A 15,582-nucleotide genomic window follows, 5' to 3' on the forward strand; every position below is an offset into this window, starting at 1 on the left:
GTAGTGCTTGGCTTCAGATCTGTGTAATTATTTTGTACTACATATGTTTTCATCTTCACATCTTATGCAAGTGTGCACTCAGAAAGATCAGGAATCTGTAACACTTAAGTAACTTGCTACAGAAGTTTTGAGCCACATACCTGACTTCTGGTCCAGTAAATATGCATTAGTACAATGGGTAAAGTTGCAGCTACTAGTTATGTAGGTGAGAGGAATATGCCACAGATAACTGCAAAGGAAAGCAAACGTTTACTGACATATTAAACACATATTATTTGTCTTGAAAGGTTTGGTTTGTTTTTTCTTAAAATTTAAGCATTTTAATATCTTAGTAGTATTAGAACCACTGCATGCTGTGTAAAATTAAATAAAGTACAAATCCCATTCATATAATCAGAATAAGATAAAAGAATACATTTACAGCATGTACAGCAATTCTTTTTTTATTCCCACCACGTTGACAAGTGGGAAAAATTCATAGAATCAGAGACTGGTTTGTGTTGGAAGGGACCTTTAAAGGTCACCTAATCCAAGGCCTCTACAATGAGCAGGGATATCTTCAACTAGATCATGTTGCTCAGAATCCCTTCCAACCTGACCTTGAATGCTTCCAGAAATGGGGCCTCTACCACCTCTCTGGGCAACCTGTTCCAGTGTCTCACCACCCTCATCGCAAAAAATTTCTTCCTTATATCTAATCTGAATCTACCCCCCTTTAGTTTAAAACCATTACCCCTTATTCTACCACAACAGGCCCTGCTAAAATGTTTGTACCTATCTTTCTTACAAGACCCATTTAAGTATTGAAAGGCCACACACAATAAGGTCTCCCCAGAGCCTTCTCTCCTCCAGGCTGAACAACCCCAACTCTCTCAGCCTGTCTTCATAGGAGAGGTGTTCCCTCCTTCTGATCATTTTTGTGGCCCTCATCTGGACCCGCTCCAACAGGTCCATGTCTTTCTTGTACTGAGTACTCCCACAGCTACCAGTACCAGGTGCGGTCTCACCAGAGTGGAGCGGGGTGGGGAGAACCACCTCCCTCAACCTGCTGGCCACACTTCTTTTGATGCAGCCCAGGATAAGGTTGGCCTTCTGGGCTGCATGTGCACATTGCTGGTCCATGTCCAGATTTCATCCACCAGTACCCCAAGTCCTTCTCAGCAGGGCTGCTCTCAATCCCTTTATCCCCCAGCCTGTATTGATGCCAGGGGTTGCCCTGACCCAGGTGCAGGACCTAGTACTTGGCCTTGTTGAACGTCATGATGTTCACATGGGCCCACTTCTCGAGCTTGTCCGGGTCCCTCTGACTGGCATCCCATCCCTCAGGCACATTAACCACAACACTCAGTTTGGTGCCAGCTGCAGACTTGCTGAGGGTGCACTCAATCCCGCTGTCTATGTTATTGACAAAGAAACAAAACAGTGGTGGTCCCTATATGGACCCCTGAGGGACATCTCCTAGTACTTCTTCCTCAGTTCCAGCATGATAAGTAGCTTGTCCAAAGCCATATGGACAGGAAATCTCTGGCTGTATCAGAAATTCAGCCAGTATTCAGCAAGCCGGAAGAATAAATGCTATCATGACTCATAATGGTGATAAGGAATTGATTATTTAGAGAAAACACAACTTTGAGTGAGATGAAACAAGTTGCACATATGCATTCCAATTCTGTCAGGGACCCCTTCTGTGTATGACTCACACAGAGCACCCTTCTTCAAAAGCTTTTCATGCACTCCCCAAAGTGACATCCACTAGAAACAGAAGAATAATTAAGCCTAACAATCCTTCCCTTTTTCCCTCACCTTTCAATCACATATCACTCTCCTTCCTCTACATAACCAAAATAAAACAAAACGCTGTAACTTCCAACATTTCAAGAGACACATTCCTTTCACAGGTCTGATTCTGCAAGATCATGTAAAGGACTTTGTTTCCATTAAAACTTCAAACAACTGGCTAAAACCAACCAAAATCTAAAAAGGATTCAAACTTATGTATTTTTGTTTGTTACAAAATATAGTAAGGTTCATAATATAAGACATATTTGCAGAAAATTCATTTTTACAATTAGAAACTGCCACATCTTTGCTTCTTCAGCATTTGCATATTTACTTCTCTCTTAGTTTTTGGTACAATGGATGTTGCCTCTCTTATTTATTCAGCCATTTGCTGTCATGCATTAGTGCCGTCTTAAAACTTTTAAGCCAAGAAAGCTTTGATTCTAGCTTCTCTACTTTCCTCTAACAAAGCCCAAGATGCACACTGAATTTTGGCAGGAAGGAGTAGAAACTCTAAAGTAAGACATATGCATCTGTAAATTCTGCAAACTTCTGCAACCTGCCTACCTTCAGCTTCTCATTAACCACACAAAACTTTCTGAAATTAAAAGAAAACTTTACCTGTGAGATCTGCCTTTTAGTATTAAAAAATGTGAAGAATTCATTCTACTATTTACCACAACTCATCATCTCAAGCTTAAAAGCTTCTGGAAAGGATCCAAATAAGAAACTCAGCTTAAAAAGGACGCCACAGATTTTTACCAGGTGCTTGGGTGGAAATAGACATGGATCTTCAGGCAGTTATTATTGTGAATTTTTGTGCTAAATTCTCTATTACTTCAAAGAAAATACTAGAACCTCTGAATACAAGTGAGAGAGACGCACAAGATACAAGAAAGATATCTGCAGGTAGATTTTAATGGATAAAAACTATTAAGATGGTAATAACCTTGCATCTGATGTCCAATTTTCTGTTTCCATATGATACAAAAATTTCTCTTGTTGTACAGAAATATTCTTTCCCTGTCGAACAACAGTAACTAAAGGAAATCCTTTATGCAGAATCCATGTCTTCATCAGCGTTTTTACATCTAATGTTCCATTGGTAATCTGCAAAAACAATCATAACAAGAAGATTGCAATTGGACAACACTTTTAAAGCTTCCTCCTTAACCTACCATGTAAGTAGTAGCATGATTCTGCATCTGCAAACAATCACTTTAACACTGAGCTTGTAAATTTTGTAACTAATAATTTAGGGGAGCAAGTGGCTTTTATTTTCTTAAGTTGAGGGAATCCTGGCCAAGCAGTGGAAAGACATCGGGCAGGTTGAACTGGTACGTCATGAAATTGGAGAAGAGAATGTTACAGGAAATAAAGTAAGCTCTCAAGCTCCCCCATACCCTTTTTCTTTTCTTATTGGTATTCTGATATTATGTGGGTGTTTCAGGTTAAAGTTCTTCATTCTTCTTTTAATTCTGAAGTGAATATTAGAAATTTAATTAAAGCAACGGTGTGCGTACAACAAAAACATATCCTTTTTCTCCTTTTTTTTTTTTCCCCTCCCACTTACCAGCCTTTGCATAGCTTAACATCCAACCTCTTCTAATCTTTCAGAGACTGCCTGTACTACAACATCCCCACTGAGGGATAAGTACTTTATAGTATCTACATATTGCATCCCTAAGAGAAAGAAATCGGCCAAGGAACGCAGGAGACCTGCATGGTTGAGCAGGGAGCTTCTGAAAAAGCTCAAGTAGAAGAAGGAAGTCTACAATAAGTAGAAGAAGGGACTGACCCCTTGGGAGGATTACAAGAATGCTGCCAGAGCGTGCAGGGATGAAACAAGGAAAGCCAAGGCTGCCTTGGAATTAAATCTGGCCAGGGATGTCAAGCTCAACAGGAAGGGCTTCTACAAGTATATTGGAAGCAAAAGGAAGACCAGAGAAGTTGTGGGCCCACTGTTGAATGAACCAGGAGCCACGTTGATGGAGGATGCAGAGAAGGCAGAGTTACTGAATGCCTTCTTTGCTTCAGTCTTTACTGCTCAGCCCAGCCCTCAGGAGTCCCAGGCATTGGGGGAAGTAACGGGGAAAGACGAAGACTTCCCTTGGGTTGAGGAGGATCGAGTGAGGGATCAATTAGATATTCACAAGTCCATGGGCCCTGGTGGGATGCACCCAAGAGTGCTGAGGGAGCTGGCGGAAGTCATTGCTGGGCCGCTCTCCATCATCTTTGAAAGGTCCTGGAGAACAGGCGAGGTGCCTGAGGACTGGAGGAAGGCCAATGTCACTCCAGTCTTCAAAAAAGGCAAGAAGGAGGAGCCGGGGAACTACGGGCTGGTCAGCCTTACCTCCATCCCTGGAAAGATGATGGAACAGCTCGTTCTGGGCATCATCTCAAGGCATGTGGAGGAAAAGAAAGCTATCAGTAGTAGTCAACATGGATTCACCAAGGGGAAATCATGTCTGACTAATCTGATAGTCTTCTATGATGGCATGACTGGATGGATAGATGAGGGGAGGGCAGTGGATGTTGTCTACCTTGACTTCAGCAAGGCGTTCAACACAGTCTCCCACAACATCTTCATAGGGAAGCTTAGGAAAAGTGGGCTTGATGAAGGGACAGTAAGGTGGATAGATAACTGGTTGAAAGACAGAGCTCAGAGGGTCGTGATTAGGGGCACAGAGTCCAGTTGGAGGTCAGTGATGAGTGGTGTTCCCCAGGGGTCAGTATGGGGTCTAGTCCTCTTCAATATATTCATCAATGACCTGGATGAGGGGATAGAGTGCACCCTCAGCAAGTTTGCTGATGATACAAAACTGGGAGGGGTGGCTGACACACCAGAAGGCTGTGCTGCCATCCAGAGAGACCTGGACAGGCTGGAGAGTTGGGCAGAGAGGAACCTTATGAATTTCAATAAGGGCAAGTGTAGGGTGCTGCACCTGGGGAGGAATAACCCCGTGCACCAGTACAGGTTGGGGGCTGACCTGCTGGAGAGCAGCTCTGTGGAAGGAGACCTGGCAGTCCTGGTGGACAACAGGATGACCATGAGCCAGCAATGTGCCCTTGTGGCCAAAAAGGCCAATGGCATCCTGGGGTGCATCAAGAAGAGTGTGGCCAGCAGGTGGAGGGAGGTCATCTTCCCCCTCTACTCTGCCCTGGTGAGGCCGCACCTGGAGTACTGTGTCCAGTTCTGGGCTCCCCGGTCCGAGAAGGACAGGGAACTGCTGGAGAGGGTGCAGCAGAGGGATACCAAGATGATTAGGGGACTCAAACACTTCTCTTATGAACAAAAACTGAGGGATTTGGGTCTCTTCAGTCTGGAAAAAAGACAACTGAGGGGGGATCTTACCAACACTTATAAATACTTAAAGGGTGGGTGTCAGGAGGATGGGGCCAGGCTCTTTTCAGTGGTGCCCAGCAACAGGACAAGAGGTAATAGGCACAAACTTGAGCATAGGAAGTTCCACCTAAACATGAGGAGGAACTTCTTTACTCTGAGGGTGGCAGAGCACTGGAACAGGCTGCCCAGAGAGGTGGTGGAGTCTCCATCTCTGAAGACATTCAAAACCTGCCTGTATGCGTTCCTGTGCAACCTGCCCTAGGGGGCAGGGGGTTGGACTAGATGATCTCCAGAGGTCCCTTTCAACCCTATGATTCGATGATTCCATGATATCACTGCCTCTTTATTAGCAGAGATGATCATTCAGCCCGAAAAGGACAGTATGTCCCCAAACTTACGAAAATGTGTTTTAGGTTGAGCTCTCAGAAACATAAGGAAATTCATATATTATTATTCAAGTTACATTTAACTTTAACAAACCTATACTATCTCTCTAGTTCACCTTACCAGCATTTACAGCCCACTGTTCTCTGTTCAAGCCAGCAATAACATGTACAGTTTACCCTCGTGGGAAAATGCTATATTATTTATGTAGAGAATGACCATGAACTTTAAATAGGGGTCTCAATTCCAGGGAAGCATTTTCTATCAAAAATTTACAATTTATAGAATTTTAAGTCTACGTGGCTTTTTACTTTTTACATACTTCCAGCAATTTCACTAAATCCTCTTCATCCTCATTGTTACTACAATGTTACATTATGCAATCCCCTCATAAATTGCCCAAGGTGTGCTGAATGCACGCTCTCACTTTCTTTTGCCACTATCTTTTCCTTTGCTTCCTGTTACACTTTGAAACCACCAAGAAATCTATAAGATCAATGCCAGCCAGCCAAACATATCTAAACCAAAAAATCCCAAACCCAAGAGGAGAGGAATGTTAAGAGATCAGGAAACTAATTAAGTCTAATACTTGCACCTTGTCGACTTGCCTGTTTCACATCTCAGTCTTTCTGTGCTAACACCTACAGACTGGCAGAAAGTCATGTGTCTAATCTATACAGAGACATGAGTAAATTTGAAATTTGCTCCACTGAAATAATTCTGAATCACCTGAAATTAAACCAATTTATTAGAAATTATAGGTTCATAGTTTCATCATAGCAAAAATTTTATTGAAATTAATTGATTTTATTGTGCCCTGGTTCTAGCAGAGATAGGCTTAATTTTCACATGGAGCTGGGATGAGGGTTGGCTCACACAAACTAGCCAAACAGGTATTCCATACTATGTGATGCCACGCTCAGTATATAGGGAATGTATATAGTATATTAGTATATAGGGAAGTTGGCTGGGGAGGAGGGGGCAGGAATCTCCACTCAGAGCAGGCTGGTGGCTTCTGGGTTCAGTCAGTGAGCGGTGGTAGGTTAATCGTGTTTTATATATTCCATTATCAATATTATTCTTGTTGTCTTCCTCTTTCCTTCACTGTTCTGTTAAACTACCGTTATCTCAACCCACCCAAGCCTTTTTCTTTTGATTCTCCCCCCCGCCCACCACTGGTGGGGAGCTGTATGTAGTGAGAGACAACCGCATGGAGACAACTCACCGAGGAGACCAGGTCAGTCTGTAGTGGGGAAGGGAATCGCGGCAAAAAAAGGCCGGTAAAGGGGCTCGTTTTTGAGGCTTTTTCAAGCCAGGAAAAGCGGCCAGCCCGAGCCGGTGCCCAGCGCTTGTTGGGAGTGGTGACAGCTGAGGAGGAGCGTGGTGGAGCCAGCACCCCCGGCGGCAGGTCTGAACGAGGAGGGGGTGGGACCATTCCCCCCTCATAAACGAAGGCCTTCAGGAGCAAACAAGCAGCGAGTGCGTGTTCCCTGAGTGTCACCCGCGGAACCACCCGGCAGCACCAGAAGAGGGTGTACGACAGAGAGGCGACGTCAGCGGCGGGCAGCCACCGCAGAGTGTGGCACAGGACGGGTGGCTGTGAGGGGAGGAACAAGAGGAGACCAAGCAGGCAGGCAGGCTAGGTCGACTGCAAAGAAAACATGGTCTCCACTCGGTCTGTAGCCAAAGCCAGAAGGAATAAAGTGACCCAAATGGATGTGACGGAGAGATGTGCAGCCATCCAGGCGATGGGCTGTACGGAATGTCTGTCACTCTGGCAGAAGGACAGCAGAGACAGTGCCTGTGTGTGCTGCGACCAGGTAAATGATCTGCCCAGCGTGATGGCTGAGCTTGAGGAGGAAGTGGGAAGACTGAGGAGCATTCGGGAGTGTGAAAGGGAGATTTATCGGTGGAGCCACACCCTGCCATCCTTAGGGAAAAAGCAGCAGGAGGAGGCTCCACAAGAGGTAGAGGATCCCCTGCCCTCTTGTCACCAGGCAGAAGGAGGGGAACTAGGACAGGATGGGGGGGAATGGAAGCAGGTACCTGCTCGGGGCAGCAGGAGATCCCCCTCCAGACCGCCCAGCCCCCCCCAGGTGCCTGTACAGGACAGATATGGGCCTGTGGAGATAAATGATGAGGGAACTAAGGATGCTGATAAAGCCCCATCCAGGGAGTTGTCAGAGCAGCCAGCTCCATGCATTAACACTGTTTCTGTGAAGAGCAGGAGGAGGGCAATAGTCACAGGGTGTTCCATTCTGAGGGGAACTGGGGGTCCCATATGCAGGCCAGACCCTTCCCACAGGGAGGTCTGCTGCCTCCCTGGGGCCCGTGTTAGGGATATAACCAGGAAGCTTCCTGGCCTGATGCGGCCCTCAGGTTATTACCCTCTTTTGATCTTACAGGCAGGCAGTGATGAGCTGGAGAGTAGAAGTCTGAGGGCAATGAAGAAAGATTTCAGGGCCTTGGGACGGCTTGTCAAGGGTTCAGGGGCACAAATTGTGTTCTCCTCTGCCCTTCCAGTTTTGGGGACTGACGAATGGGTAAACAAGAAAACTGGACAGATCAACACCTGGCTCCAAAACTGGTGCTACGAGCAGGGCTTTGGGTTCTGTGATCATAGTTTGATCTGCAGGACACCGGGCCTGCTTGCTAAGAATGGGAAAACCCTATCCCAAAACGGAAAAAGGGTACTAGGCGAAAAGCTAGCAAGGCTCATGGACAGGGCTTTAAACTAGAATCGAAGGGGGAAGGGGATAAAACCAGGCCCACAAGTAATGAGCCTAGAGATAAAGGGCCAAGGATGGGGGTGAAATCAGTAGCCCAGCTCAGGTGCATCTACACAAATGCACGCAGCATGGGCAATAAACGGGATGAGCTGGAAGCCATTGCGCAGTAGGACAGCTATGATGTAGTTGCCATCACGGAAACGTGGTGGGATGACTGTCATGACTGGAATGCTGCGATGAATGGCTATGAGCTCTTCAGAAGGGATAGGCAAGGAAGGAGAGGCGGGGGTGTCGCTCTGTGCATTAGGGGATGTTTTGATTGTATAGAGCTAGATTCCAGTGATGATAAAGTCGAGTGTTTATGGGTAAGGATGAAAGGGGAAGGCAAATAAGGGAGATTTTGGGCTGGGAGTATGCTATAGACCACCCAACCAGGATGAGGAGACAGATGAAGTATTCTGTAAGCAGCTGGCTGAAGTCTTGCAATCGCCAGCCCTTGTTCTGGTTGGGGATTTCAACCTGCCGGGTATCTGCTGGAAATACAACACAGCAGAGAGCAGGCGGGCTAGGAGGTTCCTCGAGTGCATGGAAGATAACTTCCTGACACAACTGGTAGGTGAGCCTACCAGGGGAAGTGCCTTGCTAGACCTACTGTTCACAAACGGTGAAGGACTAGTGGGAGATGTGGTGGTCGAAGGTCGTCTTGGGTTTAGTGATCATGAAATGGTCACGTTTTCAATTCGTGGTACTTTCTCAGGGAAGCAAAATGACAAAAGCCCAAATGTAAACTAACTCACTAAAATGTCAGACCAGTCCAGCTAAACCCTGCATTTTTAGAAAAAGGGAATATGAAAGTGCATGACAGTGCAGGCTATGAAACCACAAAACAAACCAAAGACTCAGACACAAAATGAGGTGCAGCCAGAAATGGACATAGAGGAAATGGCAAACATTTTAAGCAGCATCAGTTGGTGGGCTCCTCCACAGAGAAGGGCAACTTCTGGCAGATAATGCTGTTAAATACCTGTTGTCAGCAGGAATTCGGTAATTATTGAATTAGCACCAAATACAAAGGGTTGTTTCTCATTGAAATAGGAAATACACACTGAGTTCTGACATTAGATTTTACTAAGTTGGTTGGGTGTGATTCACTAAACAATACTAATACAGGTGGGCGAAACAATCCCAAAGTTGGTAACAATTACTTTTGACTCTTAAAAGATGATGACTGAGGATCCAAAAGACTGGAGAGGCTTGCTGAGTTTGCAGAAAAGCTGAACTTGCCCATGGACAAACAGTAGGGTTATAATTAAACAAAAAAAAAGTTGTTTTCTGAGCCAGGGAGACAGACTAAGCAAGTAATCTAGAGTTTTGAGAATTACCCTTTTCCCATGCCCTAGAAACAGCTAAACCCCGCAGCTACTAACAGTTAAGCCCTCGCATTTATTAAACATGAGGCATCTATGTGGTCTCCCTAGCCACTCTGTGTGGATACTACCACCTCCCTGTGGCATGTTCTCCAAGCGTGCATGACTGAAGATGGTTAGTCTGAAGGCTCCGCTTTGCAGACATTCAGGAAAGTCTATTTTGCACTATAAAAATCACTACACAAACCAGAAGCATTCTCTGTCATGCAAGTCGCAGTCTGGTATCAGTAACAAATGGCAAACTAGTGATTGTGCAAGTGTGCTTTGTGAAACAGAAGTAGAACATTGAAACAAAGTTACACTAGTAGAGAGTATCCCAGGACCTCTACAGAAGTTACTATTTCTTGAAAACAAAGTTTTGTGCTGAATTTAAGATGACTTATTTTTATTCTGGTATTAACAGACTAACAATGCAAATCTAGACAGGATGTGTACATACTGATGCGTCCACAAATGTGGCTGGTGCATGGCAGTGCATACCCCCTTCTAGTGCTTTTTTGGGATGATTCTCAATGGAGTCCTAGAAGCTACAGCAATCTCCATATCTATATGACAGAACTTTGGACTATGAGGAGACAGAACTTCAGAGTATACACCTGCAGTCTTTTATCCTATATCTTTCATAAAAAATTAAATAAATCAAAATTCACAACACACTTAGAGAAGTGAAAAAAAGACAGAACAGCATTTCAAAGATGGGTACCTCATTCATGCTGTCCCACAAGTCATCACTCCGGGCAGATCCATACTTGTGATTATGCAAGTATACCTCAATGCCAGCTTGGAAAACATCCTTCGTCAGATAGTGCTTCAGCATCAAAAGAAGTGAAGCCCCCTTTAGGCAGAAAAAAAGAAAAAGAATTGGTAAATTATAAAGTTATAGACATTGCTAAAGCATATGCATATTACAGCTCTTCCACAGTACAAGAATAACTCAGAAGCTGGCAGATGTTATCACAAACTATGTCACTTAAGTAATTACCTTAACACTCAGTTACCGTCAAAAAAATTTTTAGTATTTCATAAACTTCAAATATAGTTACAAAAAAGGCCAATACAACTTGAAAGTTTTTCCTAGCTGCTTTGGAAAAAAAATATTTTTAAATATTTTTTTAATATTTTGAAGGCTCGATATACAGTTACAAAACAGGCTAATAAAGCTTTATATTTTTTCCAATTAACATCATCTCAAAAATATTGCCTCCTTACTGTATGGTACAGAACTGCACTCATAAGACAGTGTTTAGCAGTCATATGATTTGCAGTTGTATCAAAAAACTAAAAATACAGGAAAAAGATGAGATACACTTAGTAGGGTAGAATTGACAATGCATTTTGACAGCATTTAAATACAACCATGTAACCGAGTAGTTCTAATATCAAAGTAGCCACAAATGTGTAGACAGAAAGGTGGTGGGTTTTGCTTTTTTAAAACATAGCTGAAAGCCAATTCCTTTCCATAGAAATGCTTCTATGTCACAGCCACTAATAAATTGCCTGAGGACTTGCATACTGTACAACTGAATGCAGATGAGCAGCCATACATCATGAAAAGTTTAAACATGCACTTCATATTTTTGGTACTATTTCTGAGAAAGAATCAAGAAAAAATTAAAAGTAAGATTTTAATGAGAGCATGTATGATTTCTTACACATTCCAAATTAAAGTTTTGGAATTTAATTTGGAATCTTGCCTGAAACTAAAGGCTGACTGTTTAATCTGATTATTCATAAAACAGCAGGAATACCCCTTACTATAGTTTTAATAACAGGGTCATAATTTCCTCTCTTGCACGTATTCATACTTAAGCTATAGCTCTACTACTTTGTTTTCCCTACTGTTATACCGCCACAAACACTTTGTTGTTGTAGGTGGATTGTTTTCCCACCCTTGAGTGTCAGTTGGTAGTACAGTAAAACAAAAAAAGTGTAAAATTCAATAACAGACCACCTTTAGCTGTTTAGGGTCCATGTTGAAAGTGCCTTCCCACTCAAATTGCCAAGAGCATTAGGTAAGATATAGGCCCAAGAGTAGCAGAATGCAAAGACTGCATGCATGAATGAAGAGCTATGCAATGAAAGCCTCTGAAACATAGAAAGCAGCCATGAAAAACCCATTTCTGACAATGCAAGAGCAAAACTTCTTTTGGTTAGCTCCTAAACTCAAAGATGTAAGTTGCTTTATTTCTATTCAGAAGGTGCACATAGTTATTAGTAGGAATAAAGTAATTCTCCAAATATAACACTTTACTAATTGACTGAAACTCCAGCCCAATCACTTATGGAATATTTCCATTAAATTTATATTAAGTTTTGATCAAGCAAAAAGTGACAGAATTGTTAACTCTGAAGTTAGTTAGCGATAGACATGATCATGCATGATGCATAGCTTCTAGAAACTCACCAAAAAGGTAGTTACTTTGGACAGCAACTCTGAAGCATGAAACAGCCATGCCTTTTGACAAACAGCTTAGTGAAAGAAACAAAATCCATCTCAAAAAAAAAGGGAAGCTAAAAATCACACATCTCTGTTCTTGTAGCTCAGAAAACAGAGACCAAAATAAACAGAACCATATCACTATTGTAGGCCCATTTGGTATCTCTCACTCCTCAAGAATGCCAGACAACACTCGTTGACAAGTTGAGACTTGCAAAAAAAAAAAAATAAAAAATCAGAGGAGACAAACCAAGACAGCTGTGGGAACTGCATTCCACTGGGCGTAGCAAGATGTAGTATTTGACTATTTTCTAGTAAGCACTAGCAGTCCCTATGGTTTCTTATCAGATCGAAGTACAACCATACACAGATAGTGGTGGGAAAAAATGCCAGCTGATTCAAAAGATCTAAAAGGCTTTTCTCCAATACTACCAAAATCATGGGACACAGTATCTAAAACCTGAGACAATGCGAGTAAAAAATTGGCAAATACAGGTATTTTCTCTTTCATGCATTTTCCAGCAAGGAACTGTAAAGGTTTAAAAACACAAACCTCACACACAACCCTCACTAGACACGAAAAATAATCAAGTTAATAATCAAGTCAATAATCAAAAGCAGAAAGAGTATAAAAAAAGAGCAATTGCTACAATAAGTGCATTGTTGTTACTCTTTTCTTAAGCACTTGTTACAGTCTGCTATCAGAAGAAGAATATATTTCTAACTGAAAATTTTGTTTTACCTGCTGGGTCCCCTCTTTCACCTTCACGATTATTCTTTGTGCTGAAGCATACACCAAGCAGGACATTAAGTAAGGACACAAATACACATACATTATCTTTTCCTAATTAAGAGCTATGCAGACACTCAGAAACACTACTGGAAATCCTGCATTGTTTTTACTAGATGTTAATTACCTCCAAACAGTTGTCAGTACATGCCTACTTACTCATGATTCCACATTCCTGTTTTCAATAGCTAATATATCACTTTGCAAATATTTCCAAATATTTTTACAGTTACCTTGATATAAGAAAGTGCATCAAACATTTCTTCAATTTGCTCTGAAGACTGAACAGCAGAAGAGACTGGATGTGAAGAATTCAAAGAATCCTTCATCATAGCTTTGAAAATTAAATTAAGGAAGTCTTCATCCTAAGAAGAAAAGCATTTATAAGTGCCTGAGAAGCCAGAACATACATGGTCAGTAGAACAATAAAAGTTGTGTCTGCTCTGCTCTTCCATGGTCTAACATGCCAATGCTCACCTTCCTACCAATGGAGGCAGCAAAAGAGTTAACAGGGTAGCATTTGTGAACTCTACTTTCCCTGCCACATTCTAGCAGCGGAATCTCACTCTTGAGTTTGCATCATTATCCTTAAGCTCCTGTCTCAGGTAAACACGTCATTGGACTAGAGAAAACAAATGTACCTACTAAGTAAGTATGTGCTGAATTTCAGATTTGGCTCACCAATGTTTTTAGTTCATTTACAGCAAGCAGGAAATATAAAAGCATGACTTCTTTGGTATGCTTCAATATTAAGGCATGAGGTCTAGGGAAATAACTCACTACAGTGATATTTCTGTGAATGTAAACCTTATCTAGTGATCCTAATACCAAAGTCTCTTCCTTCTTTTCTTCTAGAATGAAGATATTTGAATTTAATACATTATTACCAGAACAAGACAACCCCAAACACTGAAAAGTAGCTGACTGTACTGATATTTGTCCATTTCATTTCATTGAGACTTGAGAATTCTCTGCACATACAGTTCCCTCTACACAGTAGACAGTTAAAAAAAATAAAAAGGTAAGACTTGTGCACGATACAATTAAGGATAGCCTTTAAATTTTTTAAAGCTATTCTTCTTGAATGCAGAAATTCTGAGTGATTTTTTTTTTTTATTTTTACCAAAACACATTTTGGCACCAAATGGTAAAATGAGATGTTAGTGAAGGCACCTTGTCAGGCACATTTCAGAATGAAGTATACAAGTGTTACATGTGTCCTTGTTAAAACATTAGTGTAGTTTTGTGTCCTCCCCTCACCACATATGCACCCAACAAGCAGAATGGCTACACAAACATACTTTCAGTGGCCATCAACCTCAACAACTAAGCTAGCTAGGCCAAATGAAAAACTTTTTAAACATCCAGCTCAAAGAAAGAATTCTACTGAACCAAGTTAGCAAACCAAGTTTCTTAATGCAATAACAAGGGTGAATTAAGAGCTCAAAACTCACGCTTGGTCAGAATGCTGAGGAGAACACAATCCAGCAAGTAGGAAATGCTCAGTATGCATCAGGTTTTTAATCCCATGACTAATGTCAATCACATAAACACTCCTGGAAGCTGGTTCCAGAGCCCAGGTATCTCCGCTCCTAGGAGATACCTTTACCCAGGATGCAAAATTAGTCTCTCCACTGCCCCCGCCATTTAGTTCCACCAATTTTTGTTTCTCTACTTGCATTCAGTGACAGGGATGCTTTACAGGAGTAGGTGGTATCCCTTCCTTGGAGATGAAAGATCTAGTTTGAATCCTTCATGTCTTCCAGGGTCTGAAAAGCTAGGTCACTTAGCACCTGAGTGAGTTTTAAAATGATCACTAGGTTATTATATCAAAAAGATTCTATCCTTCAACCGTATGTATAAAAAGAAGTGTCTTTGGGAGCAGTGGTTTGTACTATTACTGTAACTCAATGGTATTAGAATCCATGGGGTGGCACCATATGATACTTTTATAGCAGGTCCCCTGACTTATGAATCCCGAAGTAATTCAGACACAAGCAAGTACCACAATGAGGGAAAGACACGAGTTAATCTAGGCATTTATAGTGACCTAAAGCTCTGGTGCTTCCTAAGTCTACTAGAAAAAGTGGAGGCAGACAAACTTGGTCAACAACATGCCTGGACTTCTGTATAAAGATTTTAAGCTATAATTTGATATACAGACACCTACATCTTTTAACATCTGCTATTTTGCACAGAATGCTTTAACCTACACAAAACACAAAAACTGCACGTAGACTACTAGAAAATAAAAAAAAATTAAAACCCACAAAAACAAAGTACCCTCCCCAAAGTCCCCCCAAACCCACTTCTAATATAATGAAAGTGCCAAAGCAGAGAAGATATAGTATAATCTCAATGGTGCCCAAAGTTATTTCAGTATAAGTTTATAGTCCTTTATGGTCAACATTAAAAAATAGATCTTAGCAAAAGTATAGTGGGTGTAGTCACAGAAAGTACTTACTGAATGTAATTCTGGAAAAACCTCCTCCATGGCAAAGTACTCCATGAAAGTGGCAAATCCCTCATTCAGCCAGAGATCATTCCACCATTCCATAGTTACTAGATTTCCAAACCACTATGAAAGACCAAAAATGTCATTATTTTTCAGAAATAAAATCAAATGAGCGCAGTAACACTCCATCCATCCTCAGCTTTATCTTGTGGCAAAGTCAAGTTCAGTCAAAACC

General features: G+C 42.0%; 1 protein-coding gene across 4 annotated transcripts in view; it reads right to left on the minus strand.

Annotated features, from left to right (window-relative positions):
• Positions 1-15,582, minus strand: part of LNPEP (leucyl and cystinyl aminopeptidase) — a 69,048-nt gene that overhangs the window by 17,462 nt on the left and 36,004 nt on the right. For all 4 annotated transcript variants that reach the window (XR_012584850.1, XR_012584849.1, XM_074569196.1 and 1 more), the window contains 5 exons: positions 15,357-15,470; positions 13,126-13,257; positions 10,369-10,500; positions 2,729-2,889; positions 141-229 (listed from right to left, as the gene is read on the minus strand). Coding sequence is in view for 2 of the 4 variants with exons in the window: in XM_074569196.1 (XP_074425297.1) it covers positions 141-229; positions 2,729-2,889; positions 10,369-10,500; positions 13,126-13,257; positions 15,357-15,470 (628 nt within the window). In the remaining 2 variants the exon portion in view is untranslated. The remainder of the gene's footprint in view (positions 1-140; positions 230-2,728; positions 2,890-10,368; positions 10,501-13,125; positions 13,258-15,356; positions 15,471-15,582) is intronic.

The sequence above is a fragment of the Larus michahellis genome, chromosome Z (genome assembly GCF_964199755.1).
Source record: "Larus michahellis chromosome Z, bLarMic1.1, whole genome shotgun sequence".
Classification (NCBI taxonomy): Eukaryota; Metazoa; Chordata; class Aves; order Charadriiformes; family Laridae; genus Larus; species Larus michahellis.